The sequence below is a fragment of the Macaca mulatta genome, chromosome 15 (genome assembly GCF_049350105.2).
Source record: "Macaca mulatta isolate MMU2019108-1 chromosome 15, T2T-MMU8v2.0, whole genome shotgun sequence".
Taxonomy (NCBI): domain Eukaryota; kingdom Metazoa; phylum Chordata; class Mammalia; order Primates; family Cercopithecidae; genus Macaca; species Macaca mulatta.
The window spans coordinates 124,984,543-125,003,070 of NC_133420.1; the positions used below are offsets into that span (position 1 = coordinate 124,984,543).

Consider the following 18,528-nt stretch of genomic DNA (forward strand, 5'->3'; position numbering starts at 1 on the left):
GCAGGAGAATGGCATGAACCCGGGAGGCGGAGCTTGCAGTGAGCTGAGATCCGGCCACTGCACTCCAGCCTGGGCGACAGAGCGAGACTCCGTCTCAAAAAAAAAAAAAAAAAAAAAAAAGAGAAGTATATTCTACAAATATGAAAGAAAAAATTGTGAAATAACAATTTGGGTAAATTTTTAAATTTACTAAAAAATATTCTACGTTAAACTTAGTTTTAAAATCAATACTTTAAAAATTTTGTTTTTAACAACTATTATGACCAAATTTAGGTAATTGGTGTTTACCACTAATGTGCGACAATATAATCTTACCAGTGGCTGAATAGGAAATTTTAGCAATATTCAAGACCTGTCTTTTTTTTTTTTTTTTTTTTTTTTTTTGAGATGGAGTCCCGCCCTGTCGCCTAGGCTGGAGTGCAGCAGTGTCATCTCAGCTCACTGCAACTCCCCACTGTCCGGGTTCAAGTGATTCTCCTGCCTCAGCCTCCTGAGTAGCTGGGATTATAGGCACACACCACCACACCTGGCTAATTTTTGTGTTTTTAGTAGAGACAGGGTTTCACCATGTTGGCCAAGCTGGTCTCCAACTCTTGACCTCATGATACACCTGCCTCGCCTCCCAAAGTGCTGGGATTACAGGCATGAGCCACCGCGCCCGGCCAAGACCTGTCTTATTTCTTGGTTGTTTCAATATCCACACAGATTATCCTTCCAATAATAGTGGTCTTTCAGTTCCTTGATCTATTTCCCTCCACCCTAAGTTAGCCATTCACTTATAATAACTCTAACCATTACGTAGTATTAATAATGGCAGACTTTCTAAGAGATAGGTACTCATTATTCCCTTTCATAGATAAGTGAATTGAGACATAAAGATAAATACTTTGCCTGTTGTTTCACAGATGCAATTGCTCAAACCAGAATTTTATCCCAAAAAGTATTGCTTCCAGCATCCAGACTCTAACCATTATACATACTGTTTCTCTATATACCCTAGTATTCAACCACTATCTCCTTACCATTCTAGCTTATAACCACTACCTCCTTACCATTCTAGCTTACTGTATTTTGTACTACAGCTCAATATATCAGCACTGAAAACCCATGCTACCTGCCTTTCACTGTCACCCCTAACCCTGTATCTTCACTTTCATCTTTCTTGGCTTTAATTCTGTGGTCAATCATTATGATCACTGCTTTGCATATAAAGCTTGCTCTCTTTTTACTCTGTCACACTTGGTTGGCTAAACCCCAACCCTTGAAAACTTAATTCTCTAGCTACTCTGTCTGGAGGCAATACCTTTTCCACCATCTGATGACCTTAACTATGTCACTAAATAAATAGAAGTAATCCAAAGAGAAATTTCAATCTCCCATCACCACATCTACCATCCACCTACATGTATCTGTTCTCATATACTCTACCTCCTCTCCTGTTTCTAAGGATGAACTGTCCTTGTTCCTTGCTAAAGCCAGCTTCTTCACATATCTCATCCATTCTCAGGAATTCAGCAATTATGCCTTTTTTCCCCAGTATTTTAAATTTTCCCTCTAAATTATTCCTTCCAGCATACAAGCATTCTATTTCTCCAGTCTTAAAAACAAAACCTCTTTTCCTTTTCTCCTCAGTCTACTACCGCATTTCTTTCTTTCCCATACTGTCTTACATTCATTACAAGTAGACTTCCACACTCACTTTTCTACCAGAATTATTCTGATCCTTTTTCCTTTTTTTTTTTTTTTTGAGACAGAGTTTCGCTCTTGTTGCCCAGGCTGGAGTGGAATGGCGCAATCTCAGCTCACTGCAACCTCTGCCTCCTGGGTTCAAGCGACTCTCCTGCCTCAGCCTCCCGAGTAGCTGGGACTACAGGCGCACACCAGCATGCCCGGCAAATTTTTTGTATTTTTAGTAGAGACAGGGTTTCACCATGGCCAGGCTGGTCTTGAACTCCTGGCCAGGTGATCCGCCCACCTCGACCTCCCAGAGTGCTGGGATTACAGGTGTGAGCCACCGCGCCCGGCCCCTTTTTCATTCTTAAAAGGCTTTCTTTACTTGCTTTCTTCACTTGGCCTAGCATAGTTTTCTTTCTACCTGTTAGGCCACTCATTCTCAGTCTTCTTATACTATAATTCATCTCTAGATCACTTATAATACCTAATACTATGTAAATAGTTGTTACACTGTATTTTTTTAATTTGTATTTTTTATTGTTGTATTCTTATTTTTAATTGTTTTCTTCCAAATATTTTTCATCCATGATTGGATGAATCTACAGATATGGAGCCTGCATATACAGAAGGTTGGCTGTGTAGTGATTTAAACTAGATACATGGACAATGGGCAAATGATCCGAACTAGATCAGTGATATTTCTCCAGAGGAATTTCCTGCTAGAGCTATTGAGATTTTCTCAGTCTACTGGGGTTACTTAACTTGTAGTAAGCCTAGGATTGCAAAAACTGTCCTGCTTACTGTGTTGAGACACCTTACTAAGAATTGGTGAGAGAACCCAGATGGCACCACATGAACAACTCCTTCCCTGTGTCCATCTAGCTGTGCCTGAAGCTCAACTTACCCACAGCTGCTTTTATATAAAGTATTAAAAATAATCCTTCTTTTGTATGAGGAAGCTCTCTTCTTTCATTTGCCTATTAAACTTTCCCCTCCTTCACCCACCCATGTGTGCCCATGTCCTTATTCTTCTTGGTGCAAGATGATGAACCTTGGGTATTTCCCCAGACAACGAAGCTGCTTCACTTTGAGTCGTTCCGCTTATCAGTTTGTCTGCTGTCCTGGGTTAATCAGTTGGTGGCTGATAGGGTATTGGAATCTGTTCCTCTTTCTTTTGAGCTATGTGAACTTGGAGACTTCTGTGAGTTGATTTTCTCCGAAAAGTTCTATTCAATTCACCAAATGTATTTGAAAACCGGTGTTTACCAGGCCCTGTGATGGGCACCCCGGGTACAGAGATAAGAAGAAACCTCATCCTTCTGACCTTAATCTCAATTTTGAGTCCAGTAGAGAAGATAGACAAATAACAAGTGATTTAATGGAGTGTTGAAATCATAATAGAAGAACTAAGAGACTAGATAGAGGAGAGGAGGTGCTTCTCTCCCAGAGTTGGGAAGAATCACTAGCAGTTTCTAGGCTCCAAGTGTGGGATGGACATGCATGCAAAGGCCCATTGGCACACAGGAACATTGTATGTCCAGAAAACTGGAAGTATTGCATGCAGCCACAGCATAGGATGTGTGTCAGGAGCCAGGTTTTGGAGTGTCCTATTTATGTGATGTGGTGAGGAATTTTTAAAATGTATCATGGAAATTCAGATACACAAAAGAATCGTGTAATGAATATCTGTGTACTCATCACCTATTTCATTATTCATCAGCATTTTTCTACTCTTGTCCATCCCTGCTCTCCCCACTCTGCTGCTTATCTGTAGCATTGAAATGAAGGTGGCCAGCCAACAGAGTGACTGGCAAATAGTGGGCAAGCAGTGAATGTGAGTTCCTTGACTTCCTTTGCTTCTGTGTGGTGTTACCTGTGTCTCACACTCTTCCCCTTAGTTTCAACTGTAGTTGTTATTCAAGTTGGATTATCTCCTTCTTCCTAAACTCATCAGGCAGAGAGAACTTTACTTTGATTGACAAAGTTGACAAAGAATCTTGTTTTCTTTTGAGCATTAAGCATATGTACACTCCTCTTCTTTATCCCTGTGAGGCCCTGGGGATAGTATATGGTGTACATTCATTTGGGTGTCATTGTACCAGTTAATGCAGAGTTTTGTGCAGAATTGATATGCCATATATATTTATTAAAGTGATTTAAATTTCTAGCTTCTTCCCATATGCTTGGTGTGTGTTCATCTTAAGGGCCAAATGTGGGGGTGTGTGTGTATATATATATATCATATCATCTCTCTTTTCTGATTCCTTCTGGAAAACAAGCTTTTTTACTTCTTCCTTCCCTTTCTGATAGAACATTTACATTTTTGTTTTTACATTATTTTATTTTATATTTTATTTTAATTAGACAAGAGTTTTGCTCTTGTTGCCCAGCCTAGAGTGCAAAGGTGTGATCTTGGTTCACTGCAACCTCTGCCTCTCGGGTTCAAGTGATTCTCCTGCCTCAACCTCCTGAGTAGCTGGGATTACAGGCGCCTGCCACCAAGACCAGCTAATTTTTTGTAATTTTGTATTTTTAGTAGAGATGGGGTTTCACCATGTTGGCCAGACTGGTCTTGAACTCCTGATCTCAGGTGATCCACTTGCCTCGGCCTTCCAAAGTGCTGGGATTACAGGCGTGAGCCACCATGCCAGGCCTAATTTTATTTTTTAAATATTAGTTTGTATTTAATGTTTCAAATTATTATTCTGTTTCGGGGCCAGTACAATGAATTAGAGCTAATGCATTTAGAAAATATGAATTACAGGTAGTTGAGGGATCAAATTACAAAACTAACCTTTTCTTCTGTTTCTTCTCCAGGGTCTGCTCTCTTTTTTGAGTGCCCCACTCATAGGTGCCCTGTCTGATGTGTGGGGGAGGAAACCCTTTCTTCTCGGCACTGTATTCTTCACCTGCTTCCCAATCCCGCTGATGAGGATCAGCCCATGGTGAGTGACTTGGCCCTTCACCTCCCGACTGCCTGTTTTGAGTCACATGTAAATTATACTTACATTTGCAGAGCACTTCTTAACTATTAACAAAGCAGTTGTACTTGTGTTTTCTTTTTTTTTTTTTTTTTTTTTTGAGACGGAGTCTCGCTCTGTCGCCCAGGCTGGAGTGCAGTGGCGCGATCTCGGGTCACTGCAAGCTCCGCCTCCCGGGTTCACGCCATTCTCCTGCCTCAGCCTCCCGAGTAGCTGGGACTACAGGTGCCCACAACCGCGCCCGGCTAATTTTTTGTATTTTTAGTAGAGACGGGGTTTCACCGTGGTCTCGATCTCCTGACCTTGTGATCCGCCCGCCTTGGCCTCCCAAAGTGCTGGGATTACAGGCGTGAGCCACCGCGCCCGGCCCCGTACTTGTGTTTTCATTTGATTTCTCTGGTAATACTGAAAGCCAGTTTGGACAGTTGTCATTATATCCATTTTATAAATGGGGAAGTGAAGACATTCTAGAATTAAGTCTGAGATAAGTTATTTAGGTGAAGAAATAGAAATAAAAGATGCCTCTTCAGGCAGCTGATGTTGCTATGATGTCAGGTATGGGAGTTTAACCCTGGAAATGGGCTAACAATCTCCTGTCTTCATCACTGTGGCTTTTAGTTGACTTTGTAAATATATTATATTTGTCAGCTCATCGCTATGGGGCACTGATACAAACATAGTTTATATCATAATAGGCGGGAGTCACTTTAAAATATACTATAGTAAGGCTGATAGCCTATTTTAAATCATAATGTGAATTTGAGTTCGTTTTTTTTCCTTCTTTTTTTTGAGATGGAGTGTCTTCCCCTGTCGACCAGGCTAGAGTGCAGTAGCATGATCTTGGCTCACTGCAACCTCTGCCTCCCAGGTTCAAGCAATTCTCCTGCCTCAGCCTCCTGAGTAGCTGGGACTACAGATGGCTAATTTTTGTATTTTTAGTAGGGACGGGGTCTCACTATATTGGTGAGACTTCCCTTGAACTCCTGACTCCTGGTTACCTGCCTCGGCCTTCCAAAGTGCTGGGATTACAGGCATGAGCCACTGTGCCCAGCCCCTTTTTTTTTTTTTCCTTTGTATAAATCAGGAGAGTATTTAGCATGTGATCAAAGCCCATTTAGTTACCAAAGGTGGGTCGGAATTTGCATGTGAGCTGTAACTTAGTTGGTTTTTTTTGGATAACAGAAGATGGTATTTTGGTGTGTATTCCTATTGCAGAGATGCTCTTATGTGAAGAACACACTTACATATGGAAGTTTTGTTTTGGTTTTTAATCCTATTAATATATTTTTTGGGGGGGGCTCGTGTGAAAATATTTTCATTTGATTATTTGGTAGGAATTTCATGCTAACATCTATCACATTCTAAATTTATTGGGTACCCATAATCATTTTATTTTCTATGAGTTGATGAATTTTTTGGTATTGAGTCTTTATGTCCAAGATGTCATGCTTTTCCAATGAGTTGGGACTTTTTAATGTCCTTTTTTTAGCTTAAAATTTTTTCTTTAGATCTTGTACATTTCTTGTTAAGTTTTGTTCCTATAAATTTTATCCTTTTTGTTCTGCTGCAACATGAGCTCTTCTAATTGCTTGGTTTTCTAGGTATGTTAATATCATCTGTAATTTTATCTCTTTCCTTCCTGTTTTCATACTGCTCACTGCTTTTGCTAATTGCTTTCACTAATGAATATTAGTAAATCAAAGTGATGATTTTGGTCTTATTTTTCTTTATATATATAAAAAGGGAGTATTGTAGTGTTTCGTCATTAGGTGTTAAGCTAGTTTTTAGACTGAAAAATATTCCTATTGTATACACAGATTTTTAAAAAACATTAAGAGTACATGTCAGATTTTGATGACTTTATAGCATTAATGGATATTATTTGCCTTTTCTCTTGGTTTTTGTTTTTGAGATGGAGTCTCGCTCTGTTGCCCAGGCTGGAGTGCAGTGGTGCAATCTCGGCTCACTGGCAAGCTCTGCCTCCTGGGTTCACGCCATTCTCCTGCCTCAGCCTCCTGAGTAGCTGGGACTTCAGGCGGCCGCCACCACTCCTGGCTAATTTTTTGTATTTTTAGTAGAGATGGGGTTTCACCGTGTTAGCCAGGATGGTCTCGATCTCCTGACCTCGTGATCTGTGATCCCCTTTTCTCGTTAGAGCTACTAAAATGAATAATTATATTATAGATTTTTAAATATTAAATATTTGTCTATCCTGAAGTAAACCCCACTTTTTGTTCTATAAGATTTTTTTTTTGTTAATTTTAAACTAGGTTTTTAAAAAAGCATCTATCACATGATAGAAATTTTTGGTCTTAATTACACTAATATAATATTTTTCATTATGATTTCTGCTTTTATGTAGATCTTCAAATCATTTGTTGTATGTCTTTTTCTTACTTATAGCTAGGATATTTGAGAAGGTTTTTTTCCTGTCGGCTACCTTTAAAAATAAAACTTTTACCTAATCCCTTTATTCTTTCCGTTTTTCCTCTTCTTTTGTTTTTTTAGGGGGCATGTACTGACCCCCTTTGAACAATGATGAAATTACTTCTACTTCTTCCTGTCTTAAATTTTTTTGGTATATTTAAGTATATATACATATACAAGTATACTTATTTCTTTATGTGTAATCTTGACATGATGTCTTTGGCTCAGGTAATAAAGGTGTACATATACTCTTGGGTCATTAAAATAATCTTTTTATAGGTGGTATTTTGCGATGATTTCTGTGTCTGGAGTCTTCTCGGTCACGTTCTCTGTTATATTTGCCTACGTAGCTGATGTCACTCAGGAGCACGAGCGAAGTACAGCTTATGGATGGGTAAGATAATAGACTATATATTTTTTTAACCAGAATAGTAATTAACATTGTATTAGAAATTTACTGGAAAGTGAATTAGTCCTTTCCTGCACTGCTATAAAGAAATATCTGAGACTGGGTAATTTATAAAGAAAAGAGGTTTAATTGTCTCACAGTTCTGCAGGCTATAAAGGAAGCATAGAGGCTTCTGCTTCTGGGGAGGCCTCAGGAAGCTTTTACTCATGATGGAAGGCAGAGCCGGAGCAGGCATCTTCACATGACTGGAGCAGGAGGAAGAGAGAGCGAAGACGGAGGTGCTACACACTTTTAAACGACCAGATCTCAAAGAATTCACTCACTATTACAACCAAGGAAGGTGGTGCTAAACCATTCCTGAGAAACTGCCCCCATGATCCAGTCACCTCCTACCAGGCCCCATCTTCAACAATGGGGATTACAGTTGAACATTTGAATTTTTAAAAAAATTATTCTGATTTGTTTCTTGTTATCTGATCCTGAGGAGTGTTAAGCAGTCAAGGTGCACGAGTCTTTGTGCACCTAATTTTAATTGGAGAGGTGCTGAACCTCAGCAATGTTAATCCATTGTTAACTCTATTGGTGGTTGTGTGTTTTGGACATACATTTGGGACATGGTATGTAGAAAAGGACTACGTTCACTCATTCATCAAATACATAGTTGCTGAATAACAAAAGTTATAGGAGACGGTTTTTCTGATAATTTCACACCAGACAGTGTTTCTAATTTTCTCAGGCATGGTAATGGCATTATGGTTATGTAGAAGAAAGACTTGTTAGAAGATAGCTGAAGTGTTTTACATCAGTGTCAGGACTCTGCCAGTTATTTTCAGATAGTTCAGGGAAAAGATAGCATAGCATGTGGATGTGCATGGGTGGGTATGTGTTCCAAGCCTGAACCTGTGAGACATGGAAGTATGCTTTGTACGATTCTCCCATCTTCCTCTGTATTTGAAAACATTCAGAATAAGAAAGTGGAAGAAGAAAGATGATCTGGCTAGGTTGTGGGGAATAGGCTGGAGAGAGATTGAATGCCAGAAACTTAGGTTATTTATCTCCTTTTCCTGGGTGTTTTAAATCTGCTTCCTGGAGTAGAGTAAGTTCTCATTCATCGCTGACTGAATGAATAACTTCCTGAATCAATGATGGGCATATAAATGAGTTACTACCGTTTCACAGAACACAACAGTTTTTACTTTGTTGACTTTAGACATCAGTAGTTTGAAAACTACTCTTTCAACCCCACTTCCCTCTGACTATTCTACCTTCACTCTCTCTCCTTGCTTCTTCCCTCCACTCCTGAATGTCCCTCTCATGCCATGCCCCAAAAAGGGGCTTCTCCAGAGTCGTGATGGAGGAGGACAGAGATAGAAGCTGATAGGAAAGCTTCAAATAAGGCAAGATTTGGAGCTCACTCAGGAACACCCACAACAGAAATAGGCCGGGTGCGGTGGCTCACGCCTGTAATCTCAGGACTTTGGGAGGCTGAGGCGGGGGCAGATCACAAGGTCAAGAAATCAAGACCATCCTGGCCAACATGGTGAAACCCCGTTTCTACTAAAAATACAAAAATTAGCTGAGCGTGGTGGTGTGCACCTGTAATCCCAGCTACTTGGGAGGCTGAGGCAGGAGGATTGCTTGAACCCGGGAGGCGGAGGTTGCAGTAAGCCAAGATTGCGCCACTGCCCTCCAGGCTGGCAACAGTCAGACCCGCCTCAAAAAAAAAAAAATTCCACCCCCCCAACTCCAAAAGTTGCCCATCCCCCCGCGCCCCCGCCAAAAAAAAAAGAAAAAAGAAGGCAGGTTGTTCATGTTCAACATGTGCCCATAAGGCTTGGCCAACAGAGTGGTGAGGGACAGCTTTCTTCTGCAGCATGGGAAATACTGTTGAGATACTCATTTTTCTGCAATATTATTAGATTTTTGTTCCTCCCTTTCAGCTGAGAAACCATTCACACAGCTGTTGTGCTGAGCAGTAGTGCTTTCAGGAAAGATTTAAGAGAGTTCTAACCAGAAGTGCCTGTGACTTCATTACCCTCTCCAGCTCAACTCCTCATTGTATAATGGCAGTTAGGATTAATGTCTACTCATAGGGGCACTGAGAGAAATCAGTGAGCGTGCACATCCGGACTGAGACAGCACTCAGCTGAAGTGTGCTCCCAGCCAGCATAAGCAACTCAGCATGCAAGGCTGCCTGGATTGCAGTCTACCTATCTTACAGATATAGGAGAATTTATTGCCAATTAATTACAGAATGTGTCAATCAAGTTCTAAGGAGCATTTTGAGACCCATTAAAGAACAATATAAAAATATGTGCAACTTCCTTACTCAAACTTCTTCATTAAACCAAGAAAGTAGTAATTCTTTCAGGGCTACAGCAATGATTAGTCAAATTAATAAGTGAGTTAACACTAAGAGTTTGTTGTGGTGAAATCATTCTTTAGATTTATTCATCAGAGTTGTATTGAATGTTAAATGAAAGAGGAGTTTAGATAAAAAAACAAACTAAGCAAGTAGGCTACTTTAGGCTTTAAGATAGACACATTTTGCAGAGTTTCATGAGGCCATAGACCCTTTAACACCTGAAGATGCTGCAGCAGTGCTGCCCTAACACCTGAGAAGAGTGTAGGAATGTTCCCATAACTTTGCATGTCGTTGCAGTTTATAATGCAGTTATTTGGTTGCCCTGATACTCTTGAATAAAGCGGGAAAAACTGAGGGCAAGAGCTTTGTTTTCTTTGTCTGGTACATAGTAGATACTCAGTAAATATTGAATGAAGGATTCCTATTCCCCAAATTGGAATTTTCCACATTCTTTTTTTTCCCTTCAAAAACACTTATTTTTAGCTTTTATAGTATTTTTAGTATAATACTAATTTCAGATATAGTGTTTTTTTATTCAGTTGGGAGATGATGGATAAAAATTTTTTTTATTGCCAGAATTTTTATGATTTTTAATAAAATCCATTAGAAGTTTAAAAAGCTAACTTAGAGATATGCATTTGACATTTAGTGTGGTTATAATTTGGAGTTTGCCCAATAAGCATCTGACCATTCAGATTGTGTTCTAAATAAAGTGGGCATTCCACATGCTTATAGAAATGCAGTGTGAAGGGCTTCACTGTGGCTTTAGGTTGTGGGTGTGCTTAGCTGGTTCTGTGGTCAGGTGGTGATAGAGAGACAAATCTACAGCTGTCTAGTCAAAAAGCTTCAACTTCCACCTCAACGAATTCTTTGTTGTTAATAGTTTTTTTCCTAAGAATAGCAGATGGTTCCCCCTGACCCCCAGCAGTGCTAATGAAATGACCACCACATGATAAAATGTTCAAACGGTGCAGTGTTTTTAGAAGATTAAATCAAGCACAGTTCCTGAGTAGTTCATAGGTTTTGTCATCAGCCCTACAGGAATTCTTTTCATACCGTCTCACATCCCCAGTCCCCAGTTAAAGAAGACCAAAGAGCTAATGTTTTATTTGTGGGGAAGGTTTTTACAGTTTTTATTTCTAATAAGATAATTGTTTTTCACTCTTGTAGCTCTGCAGGGTATCTCCAGTTAGTTAATAGTTTGTGAACACATTCTTAAATCCCTTTAATTCTTTTTCATTCTTAAAATTTATATGCAACACATTTCTTTTGTCTTACTTAAAGCTAGGGAGGCATGGCTGCAGGTATGCACCTGTGGGAGCCTGGTTGAGTGTGCTTTCCTGAAGGTGTGCACCTGCAGCAGGCAGGACCTGGGTAAGGAGATGCTTTCCCCACAGGTGTTCACCTGTGGGACCCTGGGTGAGAGTGTGCTTTCCCACAGGTCTCAGCCACCTTTGCGGCTAGTCTTGTCAGCAGCCCGGCCATTGGAGCATATCTTTCTGCCAGTTATGGAGACAGCCTCGTTGTGCTGGTGGCTACAGTGGTGGCTCTTCTGGACATCTGCTTCATCTTAGTGGCTGTTCCAGAATCTCTGCCTGAGAAAATGAGACCGGTTTCCTGGGGAGCTCAGATTTCTTGGAAACAAGCGGACCCTTTTGCGGTAAATAAAAATATGGAAATATTTACTTTCCTAAATGTCTTTCTAAGCCAAGCAAATGAAAGTATGTATGTGCAGTCTCAAAGATCCTAGCAGTTGTTGAGTTATTTCTTTAGTAAAAATAGAAAAACAAAATTAATTGCAAGTAAGGGATTTAGTCTTTGTATTAAGAAACATATAGAATTGGTACTTAAGCATGTCTTAGGGGAAGAGAGAGAAAATGTCTAGTTAATTCTTGATGAGAATTTGGGAAGAAAGTTTCTTTTTGCATGGTTGTTTTCATCCTTTTTAAACAAAATAAGTGAAAGTGATCATTTGAAGTGGTCATTTTCACTCATTTTAACTCAAAAAGGATAAATGCCTTTGGTTTGAATGAGTTATTTTAATTTTGACCAGAGATATTTAATTTGTATGTTACAGATTATTGTTTTCTATAATATTTCTCTCCCTCCCTATCTCCCTCCCTCTCTCCCTCTCTCCCTCTCTCCCTCCCTCCCTCCCTCCTTCCCTCCTTCCCTCCCTCTCCTCTCCTCCACCCCCTTCTTTTTTTTTGGCATGGGAAGGTGATGTGTCACACAGCTGGAAAAAGTATCTTATGTCTCACCTTCTCTCTACCCTACCTGGTTTGAAATTGTTCTTGGGGAAAAAAAAAATTGTACACAAAGAAAAGAACCAGCGGTTTGGTTTTCACTTTTTGTCCCCCAAGTTTACCTTTCAGAAAAATTCATTTAATTAGTTAAAAATTACTTTTTCTAAAATACCACGAGCACATGACCTAGGGATCCTGCTTGTTCTATTATTGTCACAATGTCAGACACCAAAAGAAATATTTAGAGAAGGAAGCCAGTAGTGGGGTTGGGAGCCAGCCAGTTAGGCTTCCCACCTTCTTTTGTAGTGATCAAGTTACACATCAAAGCTCCTCTGTGAAGTAGAGCAACTGTGGCTTACTTTTCAGGGCAATTGTGAGGATTATTGTTAATGTGTATAAATTAACTAGCGTAGTGTCTGTTGCCCAGCAAAGTCTCAACAAACATTAGCTGCTTTTGCTATTAATTACATAAAAGCTATGGTCTGATGACCTAGAAACTCTGCAGCACTTTCCATTCCTTTGGTATTAACTTACCATTTGGTTCTATTCAACAATCCTATGTATGTAAGAAGGATTTTTCAACAAGGTTGTAACATTCAACAAGTTCTTACCAGTTTGACCCTATGGCTGGAGCATACTTATCTGTCTACCAGATATACAGATAAATTGAATATGAACACTTTGAAGAATAGAGTGAATTTACATATATGGAAACCTCTGTACTGAATATGACTTTAAAGAAGTTACATTATGAATCGAGAGAAGTGATTTTCTTAAAAGGTTCTGTAGGAATGTATTTCCAGGTTTTGTTTATAGGAAGTTCAGGATCTGTTCAGGAATTTTAATCAGTGTGTTAACAAAGATGAATAAGTGTGTTTTGTGGGGTTTTTTTTTCTCCTTCTTTTTAGCTATATGATTTGAAATACATACCTCTGAAATTAAGACTTGTAACTTTCTCAGAAAGATGGTGATAGAACTTCCTTTTATAACCATTTGACTTTTGTTATTCATCTTAATAGATCAAAATAATGAAGCTAATGTCCCAGAACATTGGCAACATAAATGGGTATTGGCATTTTAAGTGTGTTCTTTCTGCTTATTCTCAGTCGTTGAAGAAAGTTGGAAAAGATTCTACTGTCTTACTAATCTGCATCACCGTGTTTCTTTCATACCTTCCTGAAGCTGGACAGTATTCAAGTTTTTTTCTCTATCTTAGGCAGGTGAGTAGTGAGTGGCTAGTAGCCTTTCAATACCAGGAAAATCAAAGATGGAGATTTGTCTAAAGATATTTTGAGGAAACCACTGCAGAGGAAAAAACATGTGAACTTGCTTCTAGTTATAAATGTAGGTGCTGGCATATAATTACTAAACAGGGCACCTTTAATGCAATGATTTATAGTAAGATAATTACTGTGGAAAATTTTTTTTCTTGAGAATCAGAATTAGCAGAAACATAATTTTTTTTTTTTTTTTTTTTTTTTTTGAGACAGAGTTTTGCTCTTGTCCCCTAGGCTGGAGTCCAATGGCATGATCTTGGCTCACTGCAACCTCCACCTTCCAAGTTCAAACGATTCTCCTATCTCAACCTCCCGAGTAGCTGGGATTATAGGCATGCACCACCATGCCCAGCTAATTTTTGTATTTTTAGTAGAGACAGGGTTTCACCATGTTGGCCAGGCTGGTCTCAAACTCCTGACCTCAAGTGATCCACCCGCCTCAGCTCCCAAAGTGCTACGATTACAGGCATGAGCCACCATGCCCGGCCGGTTTTTTTTTTTTTTTAAATAGACTATTTTTCTACAACAGTTTTAGGTTCACAGCAAAATTGAGAGTAAAATATGGAGATTTCCCATATATCCCCTATCCCCACACATGCATAGCCTCCTCCACTATCAACATCTGCCACCAGGGTGGGGAAATTTTTACAGCTGATGAACCTACATTGACAAATTATCTTAACATAAAGTCCACAGTTTACATTAGGGTTCATGCTTAGTGTTGTACATTCTGTGGGTTTGGACAAATGTATGATGACATGATAACATGTATCCACCCTTACAGTATCAACACAGTGAATTTTCACTGCAAAAATCCCTTGTGCTATGCCTGTTCATCTCTCCCTCCACCACCAACCCCTGGCAACCACTGATCTCTTTATTGTCTCCATAGTTTTGCCTTTTTCATTCCGTATGTAGCCTTTTTAGATTAGTTTCTTTCAATTAATAATATGCATTTAATGTTCTTTCATGGCTTGATAGCTCATTTTGTTTTTGGCATTTGTTTGGATTTGCCACTGAATGACACCTTACTTGCTTCCAATTTGACAGTTGAGCATAAAGCTGCTGTAACATTCATATACTGTAATGTTTTAAATCTTTAATAATATTAAATTTAACAGATAAAACTTATTTCAGACATGCCCTTGTTCCAAGTCTGACTGAAGCCAGCTTGCTGAGGCATCTTCAGTAGGTCATGGCTCAACTGCTGCTGTGGACTTCAGAGGGGCTCAAAAGCGTTAATCAAAATCTTCCCTCTCTAGAGTCTTTTACACTTTAAAAAAATTTATACCCCATTTTGTCCCTCAAAACAGATAATTGACTTAAGGCAATTAAAAAAAAGAAAACCAAAAACTTACCCTTTCCGACCGTTCTTCAGCTCTCTGGGATTGCTCAGACCTAAACTGCCTTCCATTGCATCCTGTGCTCTTTTACTGATTTCACTGCAAGGCAGGCCTTTTCCTAATGGTTTACTTTGACAGAGCAAGCTTCCTCCTAAGATAAATTCCTCTTTTTCTGGTGATATTTAAAAATGAAATATATTAAATTCTTCATTCTGATAGTTTTCCTAGGTCTTTTTCATTAGCCAGTTGTGTGCCTGGAAGCAAGACACTCATTTATGAAATGAGAACAATGTATATAATTTAATCCCATAATTTTTAAGGTCCTTTTCCTGAATTTTAATATAGGGCAAAATAATGTAACTTTTTTTTTTTTCTTGAGACGAAGTCTCGCTTTGTTGCCCAGGCTGGAATACAATGGCATAATCTTGGCTCACTGCAACCTCTGCCTCCCGGGTTCAAGCTGTTCTCCTGCCTCAGCCTTCTGAGTAGCTGGGATTATAGGCGTGCGCCACCACGTCTGGATAATTTTTTGTATTTTTAGCAGAGATGGGGTTTCACCGTGTTGGTCAGGCTGGTCTCGAACTCCTGACCTGATGATCTGCCCACCTCGGCCTCCCAAAGTGCTGGGATTACAGGCATGAGCCACCGCGCCCAGCCCCAAAATAAGCTAACTTTTTAAAAACTTGATATTTAAGACTTAAAAGTTGTAGACATTTCAGAGATACTGTTATGGTCAGAGGCTTAGAAATCATTGCCTGGTTACTTTGGCTGCTTGTTAGAATCACCATGGGAGCTTTTAAAACATACCAGTGCCTGTGTCATACCCTCAGAGAGCCTGATTTAATTGGTCTCCAGTGGTCTTCCAGCATCTCACTGCTCTCCTTCCCTTGCTCTCCTTATCCCTTGTCTTTTGCTCACATCATGATTTTAATGTGCAGGCAAAGTTGAAAGCCGCTAGCTTTGCTAATGAGCAGTGCTGTATTGGTAGCATCAAAAGTCAGTCATTTTCTTTTCATTTTTTATTACTTGATATTTATCAATTTGTGGTTTGGGGATGGAGAGGATATATAAAACAACAGGTAGACATATAATAGAAAATGTCTGAAAATAACACAAGTTGTTCCTGCTTATAATGATTTCTTATATCAGTTTTAGATATAAATTAGTGGTTACACAGGTTCAGCTTTCAGCACTGTCTTAATTTGCCACTGGTTTTATGAATTTTCCTCAACTTACTGTAATAGAACATAATATTCCTTATTATTTTATAATATCTATATTACTAAAGTGTTTTCATTCCATTTCCTTAGGTCATAGGTTTTGGATCTGTTAAAATTGCAGCATTCATAGCTATGGTAGGAATTCTGTCTATTGTGGCTCAGGTGAGTATCATTTTATCTATACTTTAAAAATTAAAAAAAATCCTGATAACCATAGTTTCACAGGAAGCCACATATAAAAATACAGGGAGATATTCCCTGAACTGCTACCTCAGTCCCTCACCCCCTGCTATGGTAAGGTCTTGCACAGCTATAGTATAATACCAGATCAAGAAAACTGATGTGAATGTGGTCCACAAAACTATTCCTTCTTATATAATGTGTTGAGGTTATTTTCTTTTTTGAGGGTGTAATTTAGGGGAAATTTTTTATGTTTTTATTTAAAACAATGTTTTAAAAATTATGTCCTTGACCAGGCAGCCCAGCTTGGTGACTGGCATCCACTCCTTGTCTTCAGCCTTGCCTCTCTCAGCTCAGGGGCCCTGGCCCGATGCCACTGCCTAAGCCTTCTCACCACACTGGTTCCCTGTCCCAGGCCCCTGGGGGCCTCTGGTGCTCCCCTTGCACCGGTGTCATCTGCCATTTAGTGTTTTCTCGGAGAAGATGATTTAGGAGAACTTTGATACAACTTTCCCTACTTTTTAGAATATTTGTCATAACCTCTGCTGGGTCAATTATTTTATTTGCTTTTACACCATCCAAAATAGTAAATAATTATAATCTATCTCTGGATTGCAAAATCAACTAAGAAAATGTTTCAGTGTTATTTTAATCTTGAAATGTAAGTAGAAGTGAAAAGCAGAAATGAAAATTGGTAACTGCTCCAACTCCTACTGTTCCCAGGACTGAAGAAATATGAATCAGAGCATTAAAATATATTCAGTGAGGGCTGGACATGGTGGCTCACACCTGTAATCCCAGCACTTTGGGAGGCCGAGGCAGGTGGATCACCTGAGATCAGGAGTTCCAGACCAGCCTGGCCAATATGGTAAAACCCTGTCTGTACTAAAAATACAAAAATCAGCTGGGTGTGGTGGCACGTTCTTGTAATCCCAGCTACTCAGGAGGCTGATGCAGGAGAATCGCTTGAACCTGGGAAGTGGAGGTTGCAGGGAGCCGAGATGGTGCCACTGCACTCTAGCCTGGGTGACAGAGTACGACTGTCTCAAAAGAGAGGGGGGGAAAATATATACATATATAAAATTTTCAGTGAGTAAAGAGCATTAACCATTTCCCCATCTGTTGTAAATACAGTACCGGAAAAGGTGAAGCATATTGTCCTCAAATTAATTCACTGTTGTGCTGAGGCACATTCACTGTATTGTGTGGTACTGCCTACGGTTGTTTCCCTGAAATGGCTACCAGGGAAGCAGAGCATTCTTCTGTGGTAACCCTCTCTCAGGGAGAAATGAGAAGGCTGCAAAACTGCTTTACGAAAATACTCCATTTGACAAGGCTTATGGGAATGCATCAAGGCAAAGGCCATTTTTGTTTTTGTTGAAATGTGTTGCAAATGTAAATTATGTTAACATTTCAAGTTGATCATTTTTGTTTTTTACAAAATCAAACATTAACTCTAGTTAGTTAGCCCAGCCATCTTTTTTTTTTTTTTTGAGATGGAGTCTCCCTCTGTTACCCAGGCTGGAGTTGGAGTGCAGTGGTGTGATTTCGGCTCACTGCAACCTCCACCTCTCGAGTTCAAGTGATTCTACTGCCTCAGCCTCCCAAGTAGCTGGGACTACAGGTATGCGCCACCATGCCTGGCTAATTTTTGTATTTTTAATAGAGACAGGGTTTCACTGTGCTGGCCAGGCTGGTCTCGAACTCCTGACCTCGTGATCTGCCTGCCTCGGCCTTCCAAAGTGCTGGGATTACAGGCGTGAGCCACTGCACCCGGCCAGCCCAATCATCTTTTATCCAATCCCTTTTCAGACTGTCTCACTCTAGTTATATTTAGCAGAGTATATATTTGTTAAAATCAAACTTACATCAATTCCAACTTCATAACCTTCCAGCAGAAGCTCTTATGTTCTGTAAATGTTCAGCAGGAGTTTGCTATTCACAGATACTTAAGTGATTAGCATTTCTCCAGAGACTGAGGCTGTCCCTGTCAATCATGGTAACTGGTGAACAGTTGTGATATTCTTTCGGGAAGTGTCAGCAGAGCACCAGGTAGACAGGCTTCTTAGGGAGGGGGCTGAAAGCGTTGAGCCCCAGGTCAGGCTGGGAGCCCCCAACACTCCACCCCTGTAGAGAGTCATCAGTTCTGTCTAGACTCTGAAGTTGCAGGTCAGGCAGTGTGCCCTTAGAGGTCCCTGGTCATCAGGGAAAGGTCTTCACACACACAGCTTGTATTTTAATTCTGTGTGTTGATGTGGTTTTTCAGAGTTGTCTCCTTTAATTTGCAGACGGCCTTTCTTAGCATCTTGATGAGATCATTAGGAAATAAGAATACTGTCCTCCTTGGCTTGGGCTTCCAGATGCTCCAGTTAGCCTGGTACGGTTTCGGATCTCAGGCCTGGTAAG

At 39.9% G+C, this 18,528-nt stretch overlaps 1 protein-coding gene across 1 annotated transcript in view; it reads left to right on the top strand.

Annotated features, from left to right (window-relative positions):
* Window positions 1-18,528, top strand: part of MFSD14B (major facilitator superfamily domain containing 14B) — a 78,398-nt gene that overhangs the window by 53,118 nt on the left and 6,752 nt on the right. The window contains 6 exon segments of the mRNA NM_001194284.2: window positions 4,492-4,619; window positions 7,362-7,476; window positions 11,298-11,516; window positions 13,209-13,322; window positions 16,033-16,104; window positions 18,411-18,523. Coding sequence (NP_001181213.1) covers window positions 4,492-4,619; window positions 7,362-7,476; window positions 11,298-11,516; window positions 13,209-13,322; window positions 16,033-16,104; window positions 18,411-18,523 — 761 coding nt within the window.